The sequence below is a fragment of the Pygocentrus nattereri genome, chromosome 12 (genome assembly GCF_015220715.1).
Source record: "Pygocentrus nattereri isolate fPygNat1 chromosome 12, fPygNat1.pri, whole genome shotgun sequence".
Taxonomy (NCBI): domain Eukaryota; kingdom Metazoa; phylum Chordata; class Actinopteri; order Characiformes; family Serrasalmidae; genus Pygocentrus; species Pygocentrus nattereri.
The window spans coordinates 7,021,706-7,048,438 of record NC_051222.1 but is presented as its reverse complement, the minus strand read 5'-3'; the positions used below and the strand labels follow the sequence as shown (position 1 = coordinate 7,048,438).

The 26,733-nt window shown below is 37.8% G+C and overlaps 1 protein-coding gene across 3 annotated transcripts in view; it reads left to right on the top strand.

The window, feature by feature from the left end:
* LOC108414980 (NACHT, LRR and PYD domains-containing protein 12-like) overlaps positions 1 to 26,310 on the top strand; it is a 38,820-nt gene extending 12,510 nt beyond the window's left edge. For 2 of the 3 annotated variants that reach the window (XM_017687919.2, XM_017687921.2), the window contains 8 exons: positions 88 to 204; positions 2,292 to 4,208; positions 5,324 to 5,497; positions 9,801 to 9,974; positions 10,784 to 10,957; positions 12,218 to 12,391; positions 24,779 to 24,825; positions 24,911 to 26,310. In XM_017687919.2, coding sequence (XP_017543408.1) covers positions 88 to 204; positions 2,292 to 4,208; positions 5,324 to 5,497; positions 9,801 to 9,974; positions 10,784 to 10,957; positions 12,218 to 12,391; positions 24,779 to 24,825; positions 24,911 to 25,440 — 3,307 coding nt within the window. In that variant the 3' untranslated portion in view covers positions 25,441 to 26,310. The remainder of the gene's footprint in view (positions 1 to 87; positions 205 to 2,291; positions 4,209 to 5,323; positions 5,498 to 9,800; positions 9,975 to 10,783; positions 10,958 to 12,217; positions 12,392 to 24,778; positions 24,826 to 24,910) is intronic. The other variant, XM_017687920.2, reaches the window with a different exon arrangement.
* Positions 26,311 to 26,733: the final 423 nt, after the last annotated feature.

The following is a 26,733-nucleotide window of genomic DNA, read 5'->3' as shown; positions in this document are numbered from 1 at the left end:
CAAATGGTCATGTTAAAATGGTACAACGAGAAACACACAACAAAAGTGGTAAATGTAGAATATAAAGTTTTTTTTGTTGAATGTTAGCAGGACTGAAACACAGAGAGCTGCTTCACCTGTGTCCAGCTGTGTGTCTATGAAGAGTGACATGTCTATTAGAATTCCACCTCAATTCAGCAGGGGACCTGTGCCCTCTGAACAAAGGTGAGTGAAACATAATGACTCAGACTCCTTTATCATAAAGTATATGTAGATATACATTCATCTAAATATTGTTTTCCTTTTCCTCTTTCATCTCTTCCACTCCAGCTACCAACGGTAAAATATTACTCCAGTAAAAGTAGAAGCTCCTCCCTTTAGACCTCCACTTGAGTAAAAGAACAAAAGTATTTACCTTCAAATGTACTTAAGTATAAAGTAAAAGTACTAAAAGAGTAATTCTGGCTCTGATGTCCTGTTATCGTTTTTGTAACAAGACTCATGTTTTCATGAACTCATTTTAGGTGAAAATACTCCAGTGTCTGTCTTGGTAAACCAGTCTTTTAATAGAATGTCATTAATTAGTGACGTTGACGTCTATTAAAATGATCATAAGCACAAAACACTGAAGGCAAACCGTTTCCATCAGGGAGAACCGAGTGGCTCTGAAATCACTTTTTACACACATGCAACAACAAACTGTTTTCACAGACAGCGGTTTTCTGAAGTGTGTCTACAGATTTCTCTGAATCTTTTTTTGGAAATGGAATTGTAATTAAAAAATAAGGAACCTAAAATTGTTAATCCCCTACCACATTTAGCTGTTGTTGTTGTTATTTATAATGTTATTTAGTGTGATGATCACTGCATCGCACCCAAAATGAGTGAAACATTAAGAACACAGAGAATATATCTAACATGTAGCCACATACGCATTCACCTAAACCCTTTATTACTTTTCCACTTTCTTTTCCTCCTCTCTCTTTTTTCTGTGTGGATGAGAGTGATTTGATTCCCATTTGTACAGTGGAAAAGTGTTCATGGAAATGTGTGTGGTTTTCCACATATTTGCATGTTTAGGTAATTGATCTTCATTTGAGCAGTTGTCTTTTATGAGTAGTGTTAAAGTTATTCTATGTGATTGCTGAAAGGTAAAACTGATACAATTTAACAGAAAATCATGGAAAATTACACTTTGCAGGAATTTATTCAACAAAATTTTTCATACAACTGACTGCTGCTGAAAAAATGAAGCAGCCTACTTGCTATAGCTGATGTCAGTTCCTTTATAGTTTTCCTGTAGTTGTATCATCGTCTGCCTTTGTCTTGCAAAACATTTGCCCACTTTTTTCTTATAGAGCTTTATAAACTGAAGGTTGTTTTTGTTGTTTTTTGCATTTAACGCCCACTTTAAGTTCCCCCACACCATTTCTGTTTGAAGATCCGGGCTTTGACTTGGCTGTTTCATAGCCCCAAATTAGTTTTGCATTAGCCATTCCTTTGTGAATTTGTTTGAGTTTCTGGATCATTCACATCTATAAAGGACTAATGGGCTCACATTCTCCTCAGTTTCTTGCTGGTTTTATGTAGAATTTTTGCTTGACTCTGTGACTCCAAGCTGAACAGCCTTTAGGCAGAAAAGTAAAACCATAATGACCCATTAGGTCTCAAACCATATTACTTTCACCCAAATGCTTTACACTTGGTATAAGTTTCTTTTGGTCACGGGCAGTTTTTGGCTTTCAGGAAATTGGTGTTACCCACCAATTAGCGATATAGTAATATAAATTTCTACATTTATAAAATATAATGTTAATATTTATTTGTTAATGCTGTATTCTATATTTCTGGGAAAATTCTAATAGACACAATACCTAATGAATATAGCACAAAGTCATGCATTAACATAACATTTGACAGAATTGAACTGACAGATTTACACAGTGGCTAGATCCCCTGTTCTGCATGACTTGGAACTGTCCCACTGCAGCTTCTCACATGAAAACACATGAAAACTTTCTTTATCACATGACATGCTATGAAGCAGCTTTTCCAGATGAACCAGCAGTACCTGAATGCATACCATTTCAATCTTCAGCATTTAAGACCTTTTGTTATCAAGCGAGACAGTAAATTTCTTTTAGGAACCCTGAGAATTCAATTAAGATCTACTAAATTAAATATAATGCAATTAAAAATGACTTTGAAAATATTACATTTGTCAAGTAGATTAATCATTCTGTGCCATTGTGAACAGTTTATTATGGCATTTTTGTTATTGATGTTGTGATCCTGTGTTTGAACTCTATTAGGCAGCACATCACAAAAGCAGAACTGCAGACAAACACAACGGTGGAGGTGAGTGGAGATCTGCAGCAGGATTCATACCAACCAGCAGATGATATCCTGCATAGAGTTGTGCAGACACACAAAAACAGCATGAAGAACAGATATGAGAGCTTATTTGAGGGACTCAAAACACAAGAGAATAAAACCCTCCTGAACAGGATTTATACTCAGCTCTACATCATAGAGGGAGAGAGTGAAGGAGTGAATGAAGAGCACGAAGTTTTACAGATTGAAAAAAAACTCTGGGACCAACACTTGCAGGATACACCAATTAACTGTTTAGATATATTTAAACTAAAAGACAGAATCAGAACTGTGATGACTGAAAATAAAGGTTCACAAGTGCAGAAACTCAGGGCTGTACTGACTAAAGGCATTGCTGGCATTGGAAAAACAGTCTCTGTGCAGAAGTTCATTCTGGACTGGGCTGAAGGAAAAGCCAATCAGGATGTAGATTTGATGTTTGTGCTTCCATTCCGAGAGCTGAACCTGATTGAAGATCACCAGTACAGTCTTCATAGACTTCTGTGTGACTTCCATCCTGAGCTCAGAGACCTGGACACAAAGAAATATGATGAGTATAAAATAGTGTTTATATTTGATGGCCTGGATGAAAACAGAATTCCACTGAACTTCTTACAGTGTGAGAACCTGTCAGACATAACCAAGGTATCATCATTGGATGTGATAATGGTGAACCTCATCAAAGGAGAGCTGCTTCCATCTGCTCGCATCTGGATAACCTCTCGACCGGCAGCAGCCAATCAGATCCCTCGTCAGTACATCAACCGTGTGACAGAAATTCAGGGATTCAATGACCCACAGAAGGAGGAGTACTTCAGAAAGAGAATCAGTGACCAAGACCAAGCCAACTTCATCATCTCACACATTAAGCAAACAAGGAGCCTCCACATCATGTGCCACATTCCAGTCTTCTGTTGGATTTCAGCCACTGTGCTTCAGCACATAATGAAACAGGGTATTACAGAAATCCCTAAAACTCTGACTGCAATGTATTCACACTTCCTGAACATTCAGACCATCATGAGGAATGAGAAGTATGAGGAAAATTCTAAAATGAATCCAAATTATCTTTCGGGATCCAACAGAAAGTTGCTTCTGAAACTGGCTGAACTGGCTTTCAAACAGCTGATGAAGGGCAATGTGATGTTCTATGAAGAAGAAGTGAGAGAGTGCGGCATTGATGTCACTGAAGCCTCAGTGTACTCTGGCATTTGTACTGAGATCTTTAGAGAAGAATCTTTGCTTTATCAGAAGAAGGTCTACTGCTTTGTTCATCTGAGCTTTCAGGAGTTCCTGGCTGCTCTCTATGTGTTTTACTGCTATGTGAGCCAGAACATGGAGGAACTGCGAGTTTTTAAGATACAGAACACAAAGCAGTCTGACAGCATTTTATTGGAAGATCTGCTAAGAGGGGCTTTACAAAAAAATGTAGACAGTGAAAATGGAAACTTCGATCTATTTCTCCGCTTTCTGCTGGGAATTTCAATGGAGTCCAATCAACAGCTCTTAAAACACCTTCTGACTCAAACAGTGAGCAGTTCAGAGAGCATCAACAAAACAGTTCAGTACATTAAAGACCTAATACCACAAGAGAATCTTTCTTCAGAGAAGTCCATCAACCTGTTCCTCTGTCTCACTGAAATGAATGACCAGTCTTTATCCAGACACATTGAGGAATATCTAAAATCCAATAAAGGCTTGGAAAAGACACTCTCTCCTGAAGAGTGTTCAGCACTAGCCTACATGCTTGTGACTGCTGAGGAGGTGTTTGATGAGCTGAACCTGAAGAATTACAACACATCCTGGAGTGGTCATTTGAGATTGATCCCAGCTGTGAGCAACTGCAGAAAGGCTATGTAAGTGCTACATCTGAATTAATGTATTTTAATATTTAAATTTTGAAGGCTGAGAAGGTCGAGTTACCTAATATTTCCTTTTAACAATGGGATAAAATGGCTAACAAATTGTTTATACAAGGAACAAGGCACCTGTTTCAGTGAGTATTTTAGGGATATTCAGTTTAGATGCACCACCACCTGTATTTCACCTCAGTTACTCTGACCTGTAACAGATGCACATATCTCCATAGTGCCTGAAATCCTACCAAAACCTTAAAGATTTATATAGCTATAACAAGCTGTAATTGCACACAACATGTGGAAGATCATTTTGTAACGTCAGTGGTGCTTCGGATCCCCACAAGCAGATGAATTTGAAAGTGTAGTCAGAAAGAACTCTGTCAAAACTTGGTGAAGGACGTGTCTTCTGACGTTGTGAGTAAATTATCCACTATTGTCATCATATCGTCATCAGTGTAATGCTGATTTTGCATCTGAGACCTAAACATGGAGTCAGACTTTTAGTATGAGCCACGTGATATGGTCTGAAAACTCACGCAAAACTGCCCCAGTACCTCTTTAAATGATTATTTCAGCCTTTACAGGACAACTCAGAGTGGTGAATGCTCACTATATTTTAGTGGGTTCTATTTTCTACATACTCAGTAATGCTAAGTCCAGCTCAGCAGTGGGAATTAATGTATATGCAGAAATGAAAAACAGCTAGAACGTGGAGCTAGAACGGAACTGAGACAGAGCATGGTTGAGACAGGAGGGCAGAGTCTGGCCATGGGTACTGTGTCATCCACTTTACCACAACACAGTAGTTTGCAAATATGATCTATGAAGTAAAAAGGTTAATATGGTGTGTCCACTCTTTCTCCTTCTCCCTTTCTCTCTAAAAAAGTGAAAAAGAGGCAAAAAGTGGAAAAATATGTGCAAGTAGTTTTGGAAACTAGAACACAGAACAAATATTCAGATTGAGCCCATTATTTATACTTTCTGAGACTGTAAATACCCCTACTATACAAAAGTACAGTTTTACACATGAATCTCATTATTTATGATTCATGGGAGCTTCAATTCCACATTCTCTGTTGTAACTGTAACACTGTTAACTGTTTGTCTTGTAGACTAGCTGACTGTAAACTCAAAAAACATTCCTGTGAAACTCTCTGCTCTGCTCTGAAATCAACAAAGTCACTCCTGAAAGAACTTGACCTCAGTAACACTGGCCTGCAGGATTCAGAGGGGAAGATGGTCACTGCTGGATTGAGGAGTTCAAACTGTGTACTTGAGATCCTCAGGTGAGCCCTCCATGAATTGATTCCTACATGGAAAAAGTTAGGCTGTGAAAGCACAGTGAACAGTACACTCGGAATACTCAAACCATTATTTAACGCTTGTGGCATAAGCCAGATGGAATACAGCCACTGCCTTCAGTGCTCCCTACAAAGCTTCATTCCCAAACCATGTATGTATGTTACGTAGGCTAAAATGTAGTTTTAAATTGTAAATGATTTTAAAAATAAAATGACACAAGCAGATATTAACAAAGCTAATTAGGTAGCTAATGTCAATGAACACAGAACATTGTTACATTGTGGACTGACTTCTCCTGATCCCAGAATCCATTTTTCTTGCTTTAGATAGGCTAATATAACTAATTGTTAAAAACTTATGCTGCAGCAGAGGACATCACCTCCACAGTTCAGAGTATTTTCTCTGTTATTCTTTCTTTAAAAAACTAACAGCTTTTGTAGTGGGTCTCATCAGAAAATCAGTTTGTATCTCCTCATTTTTTTTTTCTATTTAAAGAACATCTGGGGTAGCTGCAGAGAGCACTTTTAATGTTTCCTCTGAGCTTAAACCAATAAGACATGACATTAAAACCACCTCATTTTGACATTCATAGTCCATTTTATCAGCTTTACTTATGCACTCTGTAGTTCTGCTATTTCTCTGGACACTTTGTTAGCCCCCTTTTACCGTGTTCATCACTGGTCATGATCCCAGCAGGACCACCACAGAGCAGGTATTATTTGGGTGGTTATTCTCAGCACTGCAGTGACACTGATGTGGTGTGTTAGTGTTATGTTGGCATGAGTGGGTCAGACGCAGCAGTGCTGCTGGAGTTTTTAAACTCTGTCCCCACTGCTGTGTGATTTTACACTGAACTATATTCTCCAAATGTATGACCAATTGTGACCACTAAATGTGATTCAAACAGTTGACGCATAATTTTTTAAAACCATGTAGTTAATGTGAAGGGTGGAGCAAATATAGAGAACAGTAGCTAAGCGAACAAATTGCAGCCCTGCCAAAATCTTAATCAATTAAAAGTGAAAATTTAGAACCATAGTTCATTTTATGAAAGCGTTAATTTAGAAGCCTTCACTTTGTAAGTAGTTTACATTCATTTTCCTGCTCTATGGTTAATGCCATAGCAATTCTAGCTTAAATGCTACCATTTGATGCTTGTAAATATACAAGAAACATCCTTTGATTGTTGCAGTTCAGCGAATCTTCTAGTAAATTATTCAACTTAAAATCTAATTATAATAAGAAATGTACTGTTGCCAAGTTGGCTGGTAGAAAAGGAATGCGTTCTTTACAAGAATTCAACATTAAAGGATAATTATTTGCTAAAACTATTAAATATTAATAAGTAATTAAATATTTATATATTGCTTTACTGTAGCACTTAGTAATTAATTATAATTATTTTAGTATTATAATTGACTACTTTGCACATATGGTTAGTATAGATTAATTCATTAATTAGTACCCATCAATTAATAACTGTCAGTGATGGTTTAGTTTGTTATTAGTTCATAGATTTGTTTATTAACTGAGCACTAATTGCTGATTTTTACAGCATTTTTTACTTTTTTTACTCATAGAAATAATTAACATATGAACTTACTAGTACTTATGAGTTAGTCCCATTAATTATCTGTAAATTAATCTATTGAATTATTGTTACTAATCAATTACTAGTTTGTGTCCCCAGTGAAATGATCATTTTTATTAATATATACTACAAGCTCATGATTAAGACTTGGCTAGTTACTGACATCTTAATTTCTCACAACTTGTTTTTTTGTCCCCTTAAGTGGAAAAATGTGTTGACATGAACAATTACTGTTTTTTCTAAATGATTCTACACAATAAACCAAACACAATTCAAGAACATTTTTTTCTTTAAGCTAAACTATGTCCTAAAATGTAAGATAACAGTATGATAGATACTGCCAATATGTTAATATAGCTCTGCTGGTTATCACCAGAACTGTCTACATACATCTTTGAAGAAGCGCCCTGTGTTTTAGGCCTAACTAGTCCAGTTAAGTTTCTACTGTGATTTACAGTAATGTGCATCAGCTTAATCGGTACATTAATTAACATAGTTAACTTGACTAACTCATAAGTTAGTTATATTCTCTAGATGAGTAAAGTTACTTTTCCGTCCATTAGTAGTGTAATAAGCAGAAGTTAATGGAGGATATGAATGCTTAATAAACACTTTATAATAAATAAATAGTAGTTAATGACTTATTCAGACAAATATTGTTTACAACCCTTAATGTAAAGCATTCCTGAAAAATCAGAAATGGAAAAACAAAAAAAGTCATTATCTGTGATTCTCAAATAGTGGATCTTTGTTCAACAACACATCAGACATCCCTGTACAGATTTCCCTGTCTGTCCTACTTAACAGCCCACGTTCGTCTCCAGTTCTTTTTTTGATCAGTTACCTCATTAAAAGTGACACATGATGAGCAGAGCTATTCAGCTGAAGTTAAACATTGCTAAACTTGGATCAAGTGGAATATTTAGTGCACTAAGGAATGCAGCAGTGATTTTGGGCAGTATCAGCTGTTTTTACAGCAGGACCAGAAGCTGTTTAACGCTACTATTTATGCTTCCGCCTTAACGGATGTGGCAGTGTGAGAATGGTCTGGTGAGTACTGTTGGGTCAATAATCTGCTTTGTGATCACAGCTGGGAAACTGCATATTGACGGTTTTAAACACTGCTTTAAATGAAGAATATTGAGGAATCTTCTAGTATGGAAAATGGTGGGAAAAGTTACAGGATTGAAAGGAAGGAAAAAAGACAGGCTAAAATATAAGACTCAAATCTGTGATTAATTCTGGAGGGTCATAGGCATGGAGAGCTTGTTCAGTCTTATTACAAAGAAGTGTAGAACATAATTCTGGGGTTAAATACAATATTTACTATTTACCTAAACTTTAGGCTTGACAGTTTCTCACAGGATATTATACGTGTGTGTGTGTTTGCTCTAGTTGTTTTAACAGAAATCTAGTACTTAGTCTAGCTGTCTCTCAAAAAAAGTAGTCAGTAGTAAGTAGTCCCTTATTAGCATATAACCCCAAAATATGATGTAGATAGATCTTCATCAAGACGCAAAGTGCTTGCATTAGTTTAACATATTAGTGATCATTAGCTAGAAATAGGTGAATTTTTTTGCTATCTTGCTGGAGTTATGTTAAAAACCAAAAATAATTGTGAATATTTTGCCAGTAGTGTTATCTAGCTTGGAAACGGTATTGCTAGTGTTATTAGCATATATGCTGGCAACTAGAGAACAAGTGGTTTTGCTTGTATTTTTACACAAAAAAAAGTTTAAAATGAATTTTACATTACACGTGATTCTTGGTGTCTGTCAGTGTGTGAGATTTAGTGCTCAGTGCTCACCTAGCTAAATCTGTCTTAATGGATTCATTAACAGCAGTGCTTAGAGCATATCAGTACTTTTCAAACAAATCCACAAGAAGGCAGATTTTTTGGTCTCCTTTGCTTTTCATTTGGTATACTGATAGCACAGTGGATAACTTTTTCTTAGAACATCTAGGCTACAGCCTAACTGCTATCACAATAAGGGTCCTTTATAATTTTACAGTTTAAATTGTAAGGTAAATTGATTTACTCTAAATATTTACTAAACATCCTGTATCTTTTCATTATTAGTATAAATATCAAAACATTTTATCATGGAACATTTCTGGTTGGTAGAATTTTTGGCATTTTTGACACTGAGGGCAGGTTGAGCACCCTGTGCATAATGCCAGGCAGCTAAAGGTGATCCAACAAAAGTACGCTTGTCTTTTTTTTTTTTTTTTAAACTTGTTTACCAGGAATCTACAAATCCATTGGAAAGCTGTAGAAAACAGCAATGAAAGCGTTCACTCTACCAAACCCTCAGTGCTGTGTTTCCTGATCCTGAAACTGAAATAACACTGGAATTCATAGAGATAAATATTAAATTAACTAACAAAGTAGCAAATTATATTGGACTAGTGAACCCTTCTACATTTTTTTTAACAGGTAAATAAGCTGTTATGCCGCATATACATGGTAAGAAAGATGAAACCATGAGTTCAACAAATATAGCTGATTATACTGTCACTTTAATGAAGGAATATTATAAGCAAACTTTAAGAAGTTTGTGAGAAAAGAAAAAATGCTGCTGACTTTATTGCCTTTATTCCACTGTAACTCAGTGGAGCCAAGCTACAGATATGCAGGATAAGTTGTAAATGTGTTGTCTAACATTATGATATATTTTCTAATTTGCTTTTATAAGATTATCGTCATGTAATATTGGGAGAAATTCCTGCGAAAATCTGGTATCAGCTTTACAGCTGGTAAACTCCTCCCTGAAAGAGCTGCACCTCAACAATAATGACCTTCAGGATTCAGGAGCAGAGCTGCTCTCTGCTGGAATGAAGAGTCCACACTGTAAACTGGAGATACTCCGGTGAGACTTCATTTAATTGATATTCAGTACTTCACCAACACATGTTTTTACATTAAAGGATATGGTTTATTGAACATAAAGTATCATACAAAATTGTCTGCTTAAAAGAGAATTCATCAATAAAAAATATGAAAAAAGTGTATGGAAGTGAAGCATGTGGAACTCAAACAGGTGAAAAGGCTAAAGACAAAGCTAAATAAAAGTATCCCTACCGACATGTCTGGTTTAGGATATTAGTCAAACTTGGCTCAAGTCTTGTGCTGACCAATGCACCTACTAAAACAAAGCACTGAACTTTATAATTTAAAAAAATGATATTGATTGATCGCACTGTTACTTCTTAATTCTGTTGTTTGAAATGTAAGTTAAAGTAAGTTAAAGCAGAAATACTTTTTTCTTACTACTGTCAGAAATTCTGCTTTGGCTCTTAATTATCCAAAGTGTATGATGTTAAGGAAAAGATTTTCTTAAGGAAAATGTATCCCCCCAAAACATGGACAGAATATAGATAAAATAAAACACAGGCATTGCTTCTTTATTAAAAAAAATTCTGTAAATAAGCTTCTATGCTAAAAATATATGGTAACAAAGACGAGAACACAAGCTAAACAGCTATTGCTCATTAAAGTGCCATTTATATTCATAAGCAACTTTTTATATATAAGTAAACCATTTTTTGAGAAAAGGAAACACACATTTCTCCTTTTGTCACTTAGCAAAACCATCCTAGGTTGTAGTAAGCTACAAATATGCAAATATGTGGTCAGTGTATTTGACTTTTATAAGATACTAGATGTGTTCCTTTGCAGACTAGATTCATGTAATGTTGAGGAAAAATCTTGTGAAATTCTGGGATCAGTACTGCAACTGATAAACTCCTCCCTGAAAGATCTGGACCTCAGTAACAATGACCTTCAGGATTCAGGAACAGAGCTGCTCTCTGCTGGACTGAAGAGTCCACACTGTAAACTGGAGATACTCAGGTAAGACTTCTGGTAATTAATTCTTGATATGCAATGCTATATTGATTATTATTATTCATTATTGCTTTTTCATTTCATTGATTTATCTTAGTGACATATTAGTGAACTGACAACTACTGGTAACTGTGGTTTAATTTTTTCTATCAGATATTTGAGCTGTTCCACTTGTAGTGATATTTAAATGAAATAGTAACAATAATAGGCCAATAAAAATACGAACAAAAATAAGCTATAATAATAATAATAAAACTAAATGGTAAAATAATAAGACAAGTTGATCATACCTAACTACACCTTTTGATGTATTCAGTCCAACTCTGCCCCTGTCTACAATTGCACTGCTCTGTGCTCCATAAGTTAGAGCTTCTTGGCAGCTACACATGCTTTCAGATTCATAGTGTTGAGTTGTCTTCTCACAGTGGAAGGATGGAGAAAAACCTATGGATGTTTTCAAATCGGAAGTAAGAGTGGAGCTTGATTTTCTCCTCACTCTCAAATATGAAGGCTATAAGATCTGTGTATCTGACAGGGACAGTTCTAGTGGTCTAATAGGGTTGTACAGTTTTTAGGATTTTTTTAAAACTCTAGCTTTAGAACATTTTCCTTGGACTTTATGCGAGTGTAATATCTTCCAGATTTATCTCCTTTAGCCATGTTAGATGTACATGAGGAAAAATACCTGAAACATTTTATATATTAGTATGTATGTGTATGCATTACATCACTGTTGTTTAATTTCTAGTATCACCCACTATAATCCCATACACTCTAACCCTCCTGAAATTATTAAACAATTAGCAAACACAAAGTTGGACATCTTTATGAAGACTTACAAAAATAAATAAATAAAACACCCTCCCTTGTCATCAACTATAAATCCCAATTCAAGATGTCTTTTCCTTTTTCTTTTTGAGATCCACCAGAATTAGTTTTTTAAAATAGGTTTTGTGTTTTTGTTTTCATTTTCATTTTTGAGAAGCTGTTGTGTAAATGTTATTTTGTCTATTTGACATACATCTTTATATAGTACACAGAATGTTTTGTTTTGTAGAATAAAAAAGTGCCACAACTTTCGCAGAAGCAATATTTTATGATACATTTAACAAATAAATAGTACATATGCATTTAAATATGCAGAAGTATGTTTGCATTAGAGGATATGTGCTTAATTTCACTTTGAAAATCAAGAAAATGTGTAATTTGACCAGGGGTGCCCAAACTTTTGCATACAATCTGTACAGTCTCCCCTCTCCTCTGCAGGTTATCTGGTTGTATGATTACAGAGGAAGGCTGTTCTGCTCTGGGTTCAGCTCTGCGTTCAAACCCCTCACACCTGAAAGAACTGGATCTGACCTACAACCACCCAGGAGATACAGGAGTGAAGCTGCTCTCTGCCAGACTGGAGGATCCACACTGCAGACTGGAGACTCTCAGGTACAGACAGCTTTCTGTGTGCGTGTGTATTGGAGTCAATTATTATCATTATTATTATTTGTTGTAGTAGTAGTAGTAGTAGTAGTAGTAGTAGTAGTAGTAGTAGTAGTAGTATCTAACAAAATCATTGGATAGAAGATTGGGCTGTTAAACTCTTGAAAAGTTTTTTCCGCTGTAATACTTGCATAACCTAAAAAGAAGTCATTTATATTGACACAGGCGTTATTTACTCAGCACTGTCTAACCTAGCTTTTATTTGTTTTTGTTTAACACCATTAAAAAAAAAAAAAAGTCAGGATGCGGTGCAAAATAAGAACACAATTCAATAATGTGCAGATAATTTAAACCCTATATTTAATTGGAAAAAAAAAACTATAAACGTTATATATGAAATGTTGACATTTTATTGGCTATTTAAAAAAATATTTGCATTTTGAATTTGATGCCAACAACACGTTCCACACAGTTGGGACAACGCTTAAAAAAAAAAAAAACACCCGGTGGTTGATTTGACAACAGGTCAGTAACATGATTGGGTATAAAAAGAGCATCTCAGAGAGGCGGAGACTTTCACAAGTAAAGATGAGGAGGGTTGTGGAAATCACTGCATGGGCTCAGATACACTTTTGAAAACCACTGTTTGTAAATACAGTTTGTTGCTGCATCCACAAATGCAAGTTAAAACTCTAAAATGCAAATAAATTATATACAAATAGGATCAAGAAATGCTGCCATCTTCTCTGGGCCCGAGCTCATTTAAAATGAAATGAGGGAAAGTGGAGTGTTGTTTTTTTTTTTTTTTTTTTTTTTTTGCAAGCAAGCAAGCAAAATTTATTTATATAGCGCTTTTTACAACAGGTGTTGTCACAAAGCAGCTTTACAGAACAATCAGTATTACAGAGAGAAGAGAAAAGAAGAAAGGAAATCCGGGTCCGAGCCCCCATGAGCAAGCCAGCGGCGACGGTGGCAAGGAAAAACTCCCTAAAAGAGGAAGAAACCTTGAGAGGAACCAAGACTCAGAAGGGGAACCCATCCTCCTCTGGTCGACACCGGATAGCAAACATTATTAGTTTGAAGTATTATAGTAAAGTGGGAAAAGAAAGATCTGAGGGTGAGGACTGCACAGCGCTGTACAGCAAGAAGCTCAGTGGTGGTCAAACCGGTCCAGAAGGCTGGTGAGCAGCGGCACCAATCAAGGCAGTAGAGGCAACAGCATCAGACGCACAGGATGGGCAGCTGATCAGCTCGGCAGAGAAAGGAAAGAAAAAAAAACAGAGTTAGTACTGTAAAGAGTGGCTGACCACAGATTACAGTAAAACAGAGCAGTGCAGACTCCAACAGGTCCAGACCTGACAGGGAAGACTAGTCACCAAATGCTTGACTGTACAAATAAGTTTTTAGCCTAGACTTAAAGATTGAGGCTGTGTCTGATTCCCGAACATTAGCAGGAAGATTATTCCAGAGCTGGGGGGCTTTGTATGAGAAAGCTCTCCCCCCTGATGTAACTTTATTAATTCTAGGTACCAGTAGTAAGCCAGCACCTTGTGATCTAAGTAGGCGTGATGGTTCATAGTGGGAGAGGAGCTCACTCAGGTACTGAGGGGCGAGCCCGTTTAGAGCTTTATATGTCAGTAATATAGTTTTATAATCAATGCGAAATTTAACTGGTAACCAGTGCAGGGCTGATAAAACTGGACTAATATGGTCAAACTTCCTAGTTCTTGTGAGGACTCTGGCTGCAGCGTTCTGGACTAGCTGAAGCTTGTTAAGGCTTTTGCTGGGACATCCAGACAGCAGGGCATTACAATAATCTAGCCTTGAAGTGATAAATGCATGAACTAGCTTTTCTGCATCCTGTAGAGATAATGAATTTCTTAATTTAGCAATATTGTGGAGATGCAGGAAGGCTGTTCTAGTGATATTAGTTATGTGTGTTGAAGGAGAGATCAGCGTCTATCATGACACCAAGATTTTTAACAGATAAGCTTGATGAAACTGAGAGATTGTTAAGTTTTAGTGTTGAGTTAGACAGTCTGTTTCTGGCTAATTTTGAACCAAGAAGCAGGACTTCTGTTTTATGTGTGTTAAGTAGCAGAAAATTATTTGACATCTAATCTTTTATGTCTTTTATACAGTCCTCAATCTTGCCAAGTTTAATTTTATCATCCGGTTTGCTTGATATATATAACTGGGTGTCATCGGCATAACAGTGGAAATTTACGCCGTGTTTACTGATAATGGTGCCTAGTGGTAGCATATATATTGTAAATAATATAGGTCCTAAAACAGAGCCTTGTGGAACACCATACATTACTTTTGCACGAACAGATGATTCACCCTTTACATTAACTAACTGATATCGATCGGTGAGGTAGGACCTGAACCAGGAAAGAGCTGTTCCTGTTACCCCTACAAGGTTTTCTAGTCTATCTAGTAGGATAGAGTGGTCTATTGTGTCAAATGCTGCACTAAGGTCAAGGAGGACTAACAACGACACATTTCCTTGGTCCGTGAATAATAGAAGATCATTTATAATTTTTACTAATGCTGTTTCTGTACTATGATGTGGCCTAAAACCAGACTGAAATTTTTCATGTAGATTATTCCTATGCAAATAAGGGCTTAATTGTTTTGCTACCACTTTTTCCAGGATCTTAGATATAAAGGGGAGATTTGAGATAGGTTGTATAAGTTGTATAAATAAATTTGTATAAGTTCACAGGGATCGAGGTTAGCTTTCTTAATCAGCGGTCTAATTACTGCAAGTTTAAAAGTTTTTGGGATATATCTGAGGCTAAGAGAGGAGTTTATTATTGACAGAATAGGCTTAGTTATTTCTGGTAAGATTTCCTTGAGTAGACCTGTAGGAATTGGGTCCAGAATACAGGTCGATGGTTTTGCAGAAGAGACTATTTTGACTAGTTCATTTTCTTGGAGTAATGTAAACAATTCTAGCCTATCTAGAGTGACTCTAATATTCTCAGGGTCTAGACTGGAATTATAAGCCAGCAGGTTTGTGGAGTTTAACTGTGTGTTCAGAATTTTCTGTCTAATTTTTTCGATTTTATCACTAAAGAAATTCATAAAATCATTGCTGCTATAGGCTGATGGCATCTGGGGTTCAGCGACTCTTTTGTTCTCTGTTAGTTTAGAAATTGTGCTAAATAGTAGTCTGGGATTGTTCTTATTGTTTTCTATGAGAGAGGAGAGATAGGCTGAACGTGCTGAAGTAAGGGCTCTTCTATAGTCTATAAGGCTCTCCTTCCAGGCGGACTGGAACACTTCTAATTTAGTCAGACGCCATTTTCGCTCTGGCAGTCTGGCAGTCTGTTTTAAAGTTCGAGTGTGATCATTATACCACGGGGCGAGTTTTTTCTGCCGTACTATTTTGCTTTTTAATGGAGCTACACTGTCTAACGTAGATCGAACAGTATCCTCTAGGAATTTGGTCATAATATCTAATTCAGTAGGATCAGATGGACAGCTGACTGAAGTTGATAACTGCAGGAGGTTTCTGATAAAGCTGCCAGCTGTGGAGGAAGTTATAGTCCTCTTAACCTGATAGCATGGTGATGAGCGCACATTACCACTAAACTGGATTTTGTATGAGATTAAGTAATGGTCTGAGACGGCTGCGCTCTGGGGGAGAATGGCTAAGTTATCTATGTCTACACCAAAGGTCAGTATTAAGTCTAGAGTGTGGTTGAGGTGGTGTGTGGGCCCTTTTATAATTTGGGTGAATCCCATGGAGTCTATGATGATATGATATGATATGATATGATATATGTTCATATCTATGATATGAATGCCTTACTTAGTGTGTCGTGAGGGTTGTCGATGTGGATATTAATATCTCCATTTCACATTCAAAACTACAGCAGTGTCTCCTCAGTTCCCAAATGCTTACAGAGTGATGTTAAAAGAAGAGGTGATGAAACACAGTGGTAAACATGCCCCCATCCCAACTTTTTTGGAACATGTTCCTGGCATCAAATTCAAAATGGGCATATATTTTTCAAAAAAACACTACGTTTTCTCAGTTTTAACATTTGATATGTTGTATGTATAGTATTTTCCTTCAATAATATGGTTCTACACATTCTACAGAGTGTCCCAACTTTTTTGGAAATAGGGTTGTACATATATAACTTTGTCCTGTAGCTTGCCTTTTCTGTTCTGACTTAAGCACCAAAATCCATCCTGTCCATGTGTGTATATGTGTGTGAGAGAGTGTATTTCAAAGTAACTCTTGATTGTGCAGGTTTGAACATGGAAGTCTCAAGTTCCCTACACAGTAAAATCAGGACTGTCGTATTTTGTTAAAGAGTAAAACAGCAGTTACTGTGCTGTATTAAGTGCAGGTGTAGTAAATGATGCAGTACTAAAATCTGTATTACTGGATATTATACTGTTTTTAATAGTAATTACAGTATGTGTTATTATAAGCTCTGAATAATAACTGCTATTATTAAGATTTCAGAAACATTACTTTTGTACTGTGTCAATTTTACTGTGTTTGTACTGCACTGTTAAAAAAATGGCAACAATACTAAACACTGTACTGCAGATTTTAACACTCCAGGATTACTGCAGTTGTATCCTGTCCATTTTAATTAACTGGTATTGCTGTACTGAATTTGATAAAGCAAAAATATAGTAATGCAGTAATACGTAGTAATACCACACAGCTTCTAGACTTCTGTATAAAGTGTGGTATTACTATGTATTACTGCATAGTGGTTGGTATAGTGTAGTGGGTGACACCTCTGCCTTCTATGCTGTAGACTGGGGTTCAATCCCTGCCTGGGTAAACACCCTACACTATACCAATAATAGTCCTTGGGCAAGACATATAACACCACCTTCGCCTACCTGTGTAAAATGATCAAATTATAAGTCGCTGTGGATAAGAGCATCAGCCAAACGCTGTAAATGCATAATTTCAAACTGCGTTTTTGAAAAATACTTTATTATTGCACCAGCCAATCACCATGACCCTCTAAATTCACTCATTTTTGTACATTTTTAATGCAGCAGCCAGCAAAAAACACGGTGAAACTAAACGTTGTGTTTGCTGTGTCTTTTGCTATTCCTGCACAATATAAAAGGCTACATTGATTAGTATAGTAGAGTTTGAACGCATCACTCTGTACTGGCTGCATTATAACGAAGCTCTGTATGATGTAAGAAACAGATTTTCTAACAGGTGGAAGTTTTGTGATCTGCTTTAATTGTGCCACTTATGTTGATTCAGTACTGAGTAATGTGGCTCATTAGCTTTTTTCTTGTACCGTGTGATTTTTTTTTTTTTTTTTTTTTTTTTTTTTAAAGAAAGAAATGATGTTACTTTTACACCAGCTTTGACCAGATGGGGCAGCTGTTTTTTGTTTTTGTTTTTTTTCCTTACCATTTGGGCACCAGGTAAATGTAATAGCATCATACAATGTAACAGCAAACCACAGCATAGTTTTCATACATTAATGACAACAGTGAAAGATGGATTCATGTTGTTTAATCCAAGTTCTTATGACACTAATAAGGACAATGCCATGTGTGTGGTGTAGGAGTATCACACCACTGACATAACAAGCCAGCTAACGCTCAATGTTCATACTAAGTTGATGTTTCTACTGAAAACAGTTTAGCACCTGTAGCCAGCTAGCTTAACGCTAATTACCAGATAAGTAAAAATCTTCTGTTTTCTATAAAAATGTGAAATATTACTAAAATGACTGGCGTCCTGTACGTGAAACACACCGTGGCTTTATGTTAGACAACTATAAACAGCTAGGAAAGTTTGGGATCTTTGTCTCAGTATCGTGTGCTACGTAAACAATGTGTAATTAGATTTGTTTAAATTAGTGCTTTGACAAGTGAGAACCCAATTCCTCCTTTCACTTTTGCCACTTAGAAATACATGAAAAACCTTTGAAGTGTGACTCTCTGTGAGAAAAGTCTATCGAAGAAAAACAAAAGAAAAAATGTAAATAATAAAGCAAACAAAACCAGGCTCAGTAGAAGAGTGAGTAGATCTGATGTATTAATTTGTTAGCCTATTATTATTATTATTAGTTTATTCAGTTTAGATTATTTCATTAACCTGATTCACTGACAAGTTGCAGGCAGTGTGGCATTGATTAGTGACCATAAACTTGTTCTTTGACGAGTGGGCCATGAAAAAAACTGCATCTGTACATTTTATTTTGTTTGTTTGTTTTTTGTTTGTTTTTTTAATTGCCACCTTTGAAATTACTTTCAGGCTTAGATAATACTGTATTTTTACAAAACTTTAATAGTCAATGCCTTGGAGTCAAAAATGCATGGAATTTGATCAATTTTTAAAAAGTTGTACATGATTTAAATTTCAGAGAGCTGAGCAAATTGTTCACAGCTGTGATCAGAGGAACCTGAAAGCCAGGATGTTTAATGTCCTTCTGTCCATCCATCCATTCATCCATTTTCTAAGCCGCTTGTCCCTCAGAGTCATGGGGGGGTGCTGTCATCAGCTGGAAGGCAGGATGTTTAATGTCTCTAAGAGCCGTTTCACAAAAAGCTATTACACATAAAATAGGTAAGAATTTATTGCCTGGTGCCGGGAACATTGTTTTACAAAAGTTGTGAGAAGGTTTGAGCCTAAAAAGTTTTTTTTTGTTTTTGTTTTTTTTATACATTTTTAGTGAAGAGATATATTCGGGATGTTATAAGGTCAAATAGTCCCAAAGAAACCTTTTCAAATTTATAACTATTTTACCATCATAAACACTACATATAAACATTCTGAGGACGTGTGTAAGGGCACTGATCATTTTACATTATAAATGAACGGAGTACATCTGTGTTGTTGACATCGTGAACTCCCACCACTTTTGTAAAGATTTCACTGCAGTAAACCATTTCACATTAAACCAGTCTAACTGAATTATGCAGAAATGTAGAAAAATCAGTGGAATTCCCTTTAAAGCCAGTCGTTTAACAGAACTCCTAGAAGCCCTGAGGGTTCCTTATGGATTGAACGTTCTCTCATTAAATTCACAGCATTGTCATGTCACAACCAAGCGCTCTCTTTTTGCCCAGGGTCTGGACATTTATAAATAACTCTATTATCCATACTATTGCTCTTATAACTATCAGGAATATAATATCTTCAAAAAGAATGAAAAGAATCAAAGAACATCAACAAAAATGCAAAAGGATAAAAAAGTAATGAAAAAGATTTCAGCTCCTGAGTTCTTGTGGAAGGAAGGAAAAGCCCCTCGCTTTATTGAGCATCAAATGGCATAAGATATCTCAAATTGTTCCCGCTCAACCACAATGCATAGAACATCTCAAAACATGCCTTTTTATTCCCCTCTGGGGTGATGAGATGATCTCCCCACCCCTTTTACACAGTGGACATGTGGTGCAGAGTCAAGGCCAAGGCATGTCTGATGGTCAAGGTGACCATAGCGATCTGGAGATTAATGTGGAGAATAGTGATGCTTGTCTGTACCTCTGTCCATCTCAGACCAATCAGGTGAATAGTGTCTTGTTTCTATGCACACATGTGGATGGAGGGCTGAGACAGGCAGAACGATCACGCTGTTGCTTTAGCTGATTAACTTCAAGCCTGAGGGCCTTCAGCTCGGTAGACAGTTCTTTTACCACTTGCACTAATTCTGGAGATGTGCCCTGCTTTGTAGACACCATGGCTGTGGTGGTCTCAACTGGGGAGCTGGAATTAACCACTGTCTGAACACTGGAAGGGTCCGCTACTCTCAGGGCCTCCTCCGCACGCTCCCACTTGCATGCAATGGAAAGGGCTGATGAAGGGCCTTTAGATGATAAAGTAATAGCTCCATGTTCATGACACTTAGACTGAAAAACTGGGTCCAGACCAGCTACAAAGCGTCTAAAACGTTCCATGGCAATGGCAGGCTCACCATAGTTAGGAAAAGCTTTGAGTACAAATCGTGTGATTTCAGCTGCATAGACTTCCAATGGCTCTTTGGACATACGAGGTCTTGCATTCACAAAAGTTTGAAAATGGAGCAAAAACTGTTTTCTCCAAAAAACATCACTGAGCCTTGCAGTGCTTTGCTCATAATTATGTTGTACTGATGGTGGTAAGGATAGCCAGTAAGCTAAAGCGTCACCGCTAAGCCCAGTGGGGAGAATCATGGCTAAAGTCTGAGTAGCCTGGTCAGCTGACTACGCATCATGTTCGTCAACCTCATTAACTAGGACATCCGCGGGAAAATCCTCTCTTCCATCAGCGTCCGACATATTCCTCCACTAGCTACTGTAGCTTAGCACTGTCCAACTTAGACAAAAGAGCAGAAATTTGCCAGTAAACGTCGTTTCAGTAATTGCATGCAGCTGCAGTCCACCGGTTCCCTCACCAATTGGCTTAGCTCTGTGATGTGACGCTGAGGGCAATCTACCATCGTAGTAAAGCCTCGGCTGCATGAAAGTTTTTTTTAACCACTTGGTTTTCTTGAAAACACCGCTGCCACCAGTCTGTAACCCTCAAAGTTGCATGTAGTTCCTAGTAACTCCAAGTCTCTTGTTCAGAGGGGTGGAAAAATATAGTCGGGTTACAAGATTGAGGTAGAACTTCTCTTTTATTGCCCACCGAACGGCTATGGACAGTACAACAACAGCACTGCTAACACACCTTCTCTCTCCCTCTATGCGTCTCAAAGGGGTGTCCCTGTGTCCGTGTGAGAGTGTGTGTCCCTCTTAACTGGTCCCCACCCCCCCAGTGAGTCAGTACATAGGGACTAAATATCAGAGTTGTAATATTAACTACTTAGGAATTGTTTTTAACAGATTCACAAGAATATGCATCATCTCACATTTTTAAACTATACATATTTTAAACTATAATTTTTAAACTATACAATGAACAATGAATAATAATGAATGAAACCGATAAACAACTTCTTGCCCTCTTACATTATTAATATTTCTTAATTAATTTACTTTCATTATTATTTTCATTACTGTTAAAACCAATAAACAATGGAAAGAAAAAATGAATGGCTTCCTCTCTCATAAATACGGCCCCCTGCTCACCTGTTGTCCTGCTGTGTCAATGTTACCCAGCCTGGGTGCAGGACAGTGCAGAGGATTTCATCTTCCTTCAGCTCCAGAGCAGCACACACTGTCTGCCTGAAAGACAGAGGCAGATCCACCATCACTGAAGCGGAGCTTGGCTTCAGAAACATGTTCCATGCAGTCGGGGCAGATTTAGTGATTCTGGGGCCCAAGGCAAAAGGCAGGAAGATGACACATGTAATATTTCTGATTTGTAGACTGTTGTAACAATATTATAAGATTATTTAATATATTTGAAAAACATTTTGCTTAATTATTTTTATTGTATTGGCAAAAAAATTGCTTGTTCTACAAAAAATGCTGGAAACAATGAAAATGTCCACTATTAAAGTGAGTCAGTTTGGTGCAGAGTAACACAGAAGTACTGAGTTGGGTGACTTTTTAAAATGTGTTAAGTAAATTTTCCCACTGCAGTTTGAGAAAATCGTCGTTAACTTGTAACAAGTTCCTGTTTTGAGTAATTATACCCGGTACAGCACTAAAATTACCACCAGCATTGCGTACAGTCGACTGAGCCTGTGCAGCAGAGCCGTAACTAGGATAACAGATTTAATGATGTCCGTCTGTAGAAAAGTGACCAACATCACACAGTGAGTGACACCAACTACACCAACTGTCAGTTTCTGCTTCAGGATTTTAAAATCAAATCACTGCTCTTTGTTTACCTTCCAGGATCGTTATGTACTCCTTTCCCATCCCTCCATTCTTCCATAAACTGATATTACTGTTCCAGATACTAACTTACCCTCCAGTTACCCTGTTTACGTTTATTTAATTAATCATTTAACTGTTTATTTACATCTTTAGTTTCAGCTTAAAATACATGGTGACATCTACAGTAAATCAGGGGATAGTTTCACAGGGATTTTAGTTCATTTACCCGTCTCACTCTCTCTCTCTGTTTTTTCTCTCTCTCTCTCTCTGTTTTCTCTCTCGCTGTCTCTGTCTTGATGTTTTGTTTCTCTCTCTTTTTCACATTAAACATGTTATAAAAGACTGTCTCTACCAAACTCCAGATAACAAGAAGGACCGGCTACTCCTTCAGTTAAAAAGATGAAACACAGCCCAATGTTCCTGCTATTTCTGGGATTATCTTACATGATACTTTTCCATCAATATGCTGGTTTACAGTAAACCCTCCTGCTGGTTGTAGTGTTATGAATGGGTAACAATACACCTTACGTTTTTAATCTAATCACTAATATTTGTTGGCCTGTAGTTTGTGTGCTGCGTACCTGAAAATCCTCTGATGGTCTAAATGGGGTCCAAGTGGGACAGTATAGCCAAACAAGTCTAACATGGCTACCAGTAAATTAAACCAGTGGACGCTACTGGTTAGTGATACTAACTGGAAATGCTGACAGAACCGACTCCTGCTTTCCTCACTTCCTTCGTCTCTGTTCTGAAGCTGTTTTGGGGAAATTAACCACTGAGAACGTATTAAATTAGAACCACTGCTAGATGCAGATAACGACTAGAACAGAGCTAATACTGTTAGCTGCTCTTCCTTCTAAGTTATTTTAAACTTTCTCTGTCCCACCAAATAGATTCATGAGAAGTTGTGCAGTTAGTAGACGATTCAGCAGGTTTTCCCCTGGAAATTGAAACAGTTCCATGTCCAGCCCTTCCCACTAATTCTTAAAGGGGGTCTCAGGCTGGGCTTTTATGGAGGCGCTGCTCTAGTGAAATGTTCACCTCTTCAGCAACAATGATCTGAACAAGAAACAATTTGGGACTGTATTAATTTTAGCAATAACACAGGACGTTCTACAAACGCTGGAACTCGAGGGTGGAGATAACCGTTCTCTCTGGGGCTGTTTTAGACACACAGAGCTAAAGATACTCTGATCTGCTGATGGAGAAAAATCTACATCAAACCTGAAGGAACGATTTCGTCTCTGTTCAAGTTCACACTGAAAATGAGCTCATAATGTGAACCAAACAGAATGATTAGCTCTATTTCCAAAGAAATTCTCTTATACAAACATCTCTCAAACAGGTTTCAAAGCTCTTCTGTGTGGTGATGTATTTATGGTTTGTCTCTGTATTTTTCTCAGTAATTTGTACTAAACCACCAAAGTAAACGGAGAAAAAAAGCCTAAAAAGAAAGAGAACCGAACTCAGGTGTTTTATTAATCTAGACTCATTCATTCAGTTATTTATTTATTTATTAGCGTGTTTCAGTTTTTTAAATGTGTTTTTATGATACAATCGTGTTTCTTTGATGCTACAAATGCAGTTCTTTTTTCTGTGCACTGTTAATTTCACACTGACTGAGCTTATTTCCAGGGATTTATCAGAGCTGACAGTAATGTGACGGAGTGAAAAGTGAACCTGTAAAACAGTCAGTGAACACAGTTTGTAGAGGAGCTGGAACGTCCCATTTAAAAAGGAGTCCTGGTAGAACAAACTTCACTGTCCAAACTCACCAAACAGATCACCTCTAACTTTCTCAGTATTATAGCTCAGGCTGTTCTACTGTACCTCTGTATTCACAGAGAATGGAAGACTTTTCAGAGACTCTTCTGGTCCTCTGTAACACGGCCGTTTACCGACTGAGAGCAGCTCGACCACTCTGACATCACAGAGGTCAGATGGCGTGAAGCAGAACGTTCTAAAAGCCCAGATCAGCGCCGCTTACCGACTGTGAGCTGAGTGATAATGACTTACTGCCAACTCCGTCCCAGAGCTGTCGGCTGCCTGGGAGGATGTTGTGGTAGCTGTGATCTAACGAGCTGCTGTGACCCAAACCGACGGCCGATGCCAAAGTCCCTTAATGTCCTTTCACCATCAGAACCTGCTGGATGGGAGTCAACATGCTAGTCATCATCTAACCTGCTAGACATCGACAGAGTCCTCAAGCTAACATGCTAAATGCAGCCTGTCCTTACAGTCAAGACCAAAATCCTTTTTAAGGTCTTTTCCTCAACATAACCTGCTAGCAGGGCTAACATGGTTCCCGCAGCCTAACGCACCAGCTAAGTCCTTAAGAGCCACGGCCAAAATCCTCAAGCCAGCCACAAGTTCGTCTCTCCCATGACAGCTTGCTAGCAGTGGGCTAACACAGTTGCTGCTACCTAAAGCTGTGAATCTGACACAGACAAACCTGCCAGCTGAGCCCAAAGTCCTTTAGAACTTTTCTTCCAGGGCTGAACCTGCTGACAATGGGCCACGACTCAAGTCCTTTATAACACATCAGTCCCGATCTAACTTAATCTTATTCCCTCTAATGATGATAAACATGCTAACATGCTAACTCTCTCTGTCTCTCTCTGTCTCTCTCTCTCTCAGAGTGGATTATGGGGGGGAGGTGTGGATGAAACCAGGACTAAAGAAATGTAAGTTCACACTCGCGCATACCCACACATATACACACACACACACACACACACACACTGTGTTAACGTCTCTTCCTATGTTCAGATTCCTGTGATGTCACTCTGGACCCAAACACAGCAAACACACGTCTCTCTCTGAGTGAGGAGAACAGAAAGGCGGTGCGTGTGGAGGAGAGACAGACGTATCCTGATCATCCAGAGAGATTTGATTACTGGGAGCAGGTTCTGTGTAGAGAGAGTCTGACTGGACGCTGTTACTGGGAGGCTGAGTGGAGCGGAGATGTTTATATAGCAGTGACTTATAAAGGAATTGGGAGGAAAGGAGGCAGTGACTGTCAGTTTGGATGGAATGAAAAGTCCTGGAGTCTCAGCTGCTCTAATATCAGATATTCTGTCTGCCACAATAACATCAGCACTGCTGTCTCTGCTCCCTCCTCTCAGTCTAACAGAGTAGGAGTGTATCTGGACTGTCCGGCCGGCTCTCTGTCCTTCTACAGCGTCTCCAGGGAAACACACAGACTGACCCTCTTACACACTTTCAGCTGCTCCTTCACTGAACCGCTTTACGCTGGATTTGGACTTTATAGTTCTGACTCTTCAGTGTGTGTGAGATAGAATATAGATGTGAGCTGGAGTTTGTAGGACCGACACTCACATACTGAGATATTTCACAGTCACTGCCTGGAGATTTTGTTGTTCTCCATGTTTTATTATTTGTAGCTACATCGACTTTCTGTCCACTTTCTGCTCAAATTACAGAGATTAAATGAAGCTGCATGAAAATATTCTCTTCTAATGGGGAATAAACTGCTTCATGTATTGATGGAATAATCTTTACCTTACATTACATTACATTTAGCAGACGCTTTTATCCAAAGCGACTTACAAATAATGAGGTACATAGAACAAACATAGTCAGGCCTTAAAGGACCTGTTCCGGACCTGTTCCGTTTGTCTGCCGGCTGTGTTTGTCTTATTGTACTTGTGAGGACAAGGGCATGGACTGAAATTCACCCCCGACTGAGATTCTCAGTCATTGGTGAGTCTCACAGAATGGAATTGACTCTGTTGATTCAATTGAGTCGTTTCCATCCAGCCTATCCGCTCTGTACCGAGTCAAACTCCTTTTAGTGATTAATATGAGTCTTTATATAAATTATATCTATTTGTCTAAACATATACATATATAAAATACCATGTAGCGTAACATGTTTCCTAAGAGAGACTCAGTTGTTCGCGCTCTTCTACTGTATTAATGAGGAATAAAGCGAGGGGCCGAGATTCTGTTCATGTATTTGATGTGTTATTTACCTATAAGATACACATGTGTACTTACAAAACCTTTCTTCCACCTGAGCTCAGGACATTCCCTCATCAGCATAACCAGAGATTTATCCTCAGATTAATGATCCTGTTTGATCAATGTCACTTCTGTTCTGTGATGTTTTGGCTACCGTGTGATTTAATAAATGGGAAAATGCTTCACTTGTATCTTTCATTAATAAGCTACTTAAAATGCAAATCACAGCTGCTTTACAAAAACCACACTGTAAGCCAGCCTGCATGAAGAACACAAGTGGTGCACAAAGTACAAAACGCTCTTGGTAAAGTGTTATTGGATTAAAAGTCGTGTTCTCATTACAAGACGTGGGCTCATTACTGAAGTTAAAGGGGTTCTGTTTAATCAGCACATTTCATTTTGCGTATATAATATTTACCTAAAATTATAATTAAATTTATCATAAATGTTTCTTCCTCTTCACGGATCTCCACCTTATCGTGGTGGACGGGTTTGCGTGCTTGAATGATCCTAGGAGCTATGTTGTCTGGAGCAAAAGCTCCTGGTAGCTCCTGGTCTCCGAGGGCAAACTGGTCCTAGCCAGGCCAGACAGAGTGCGATCCATAATT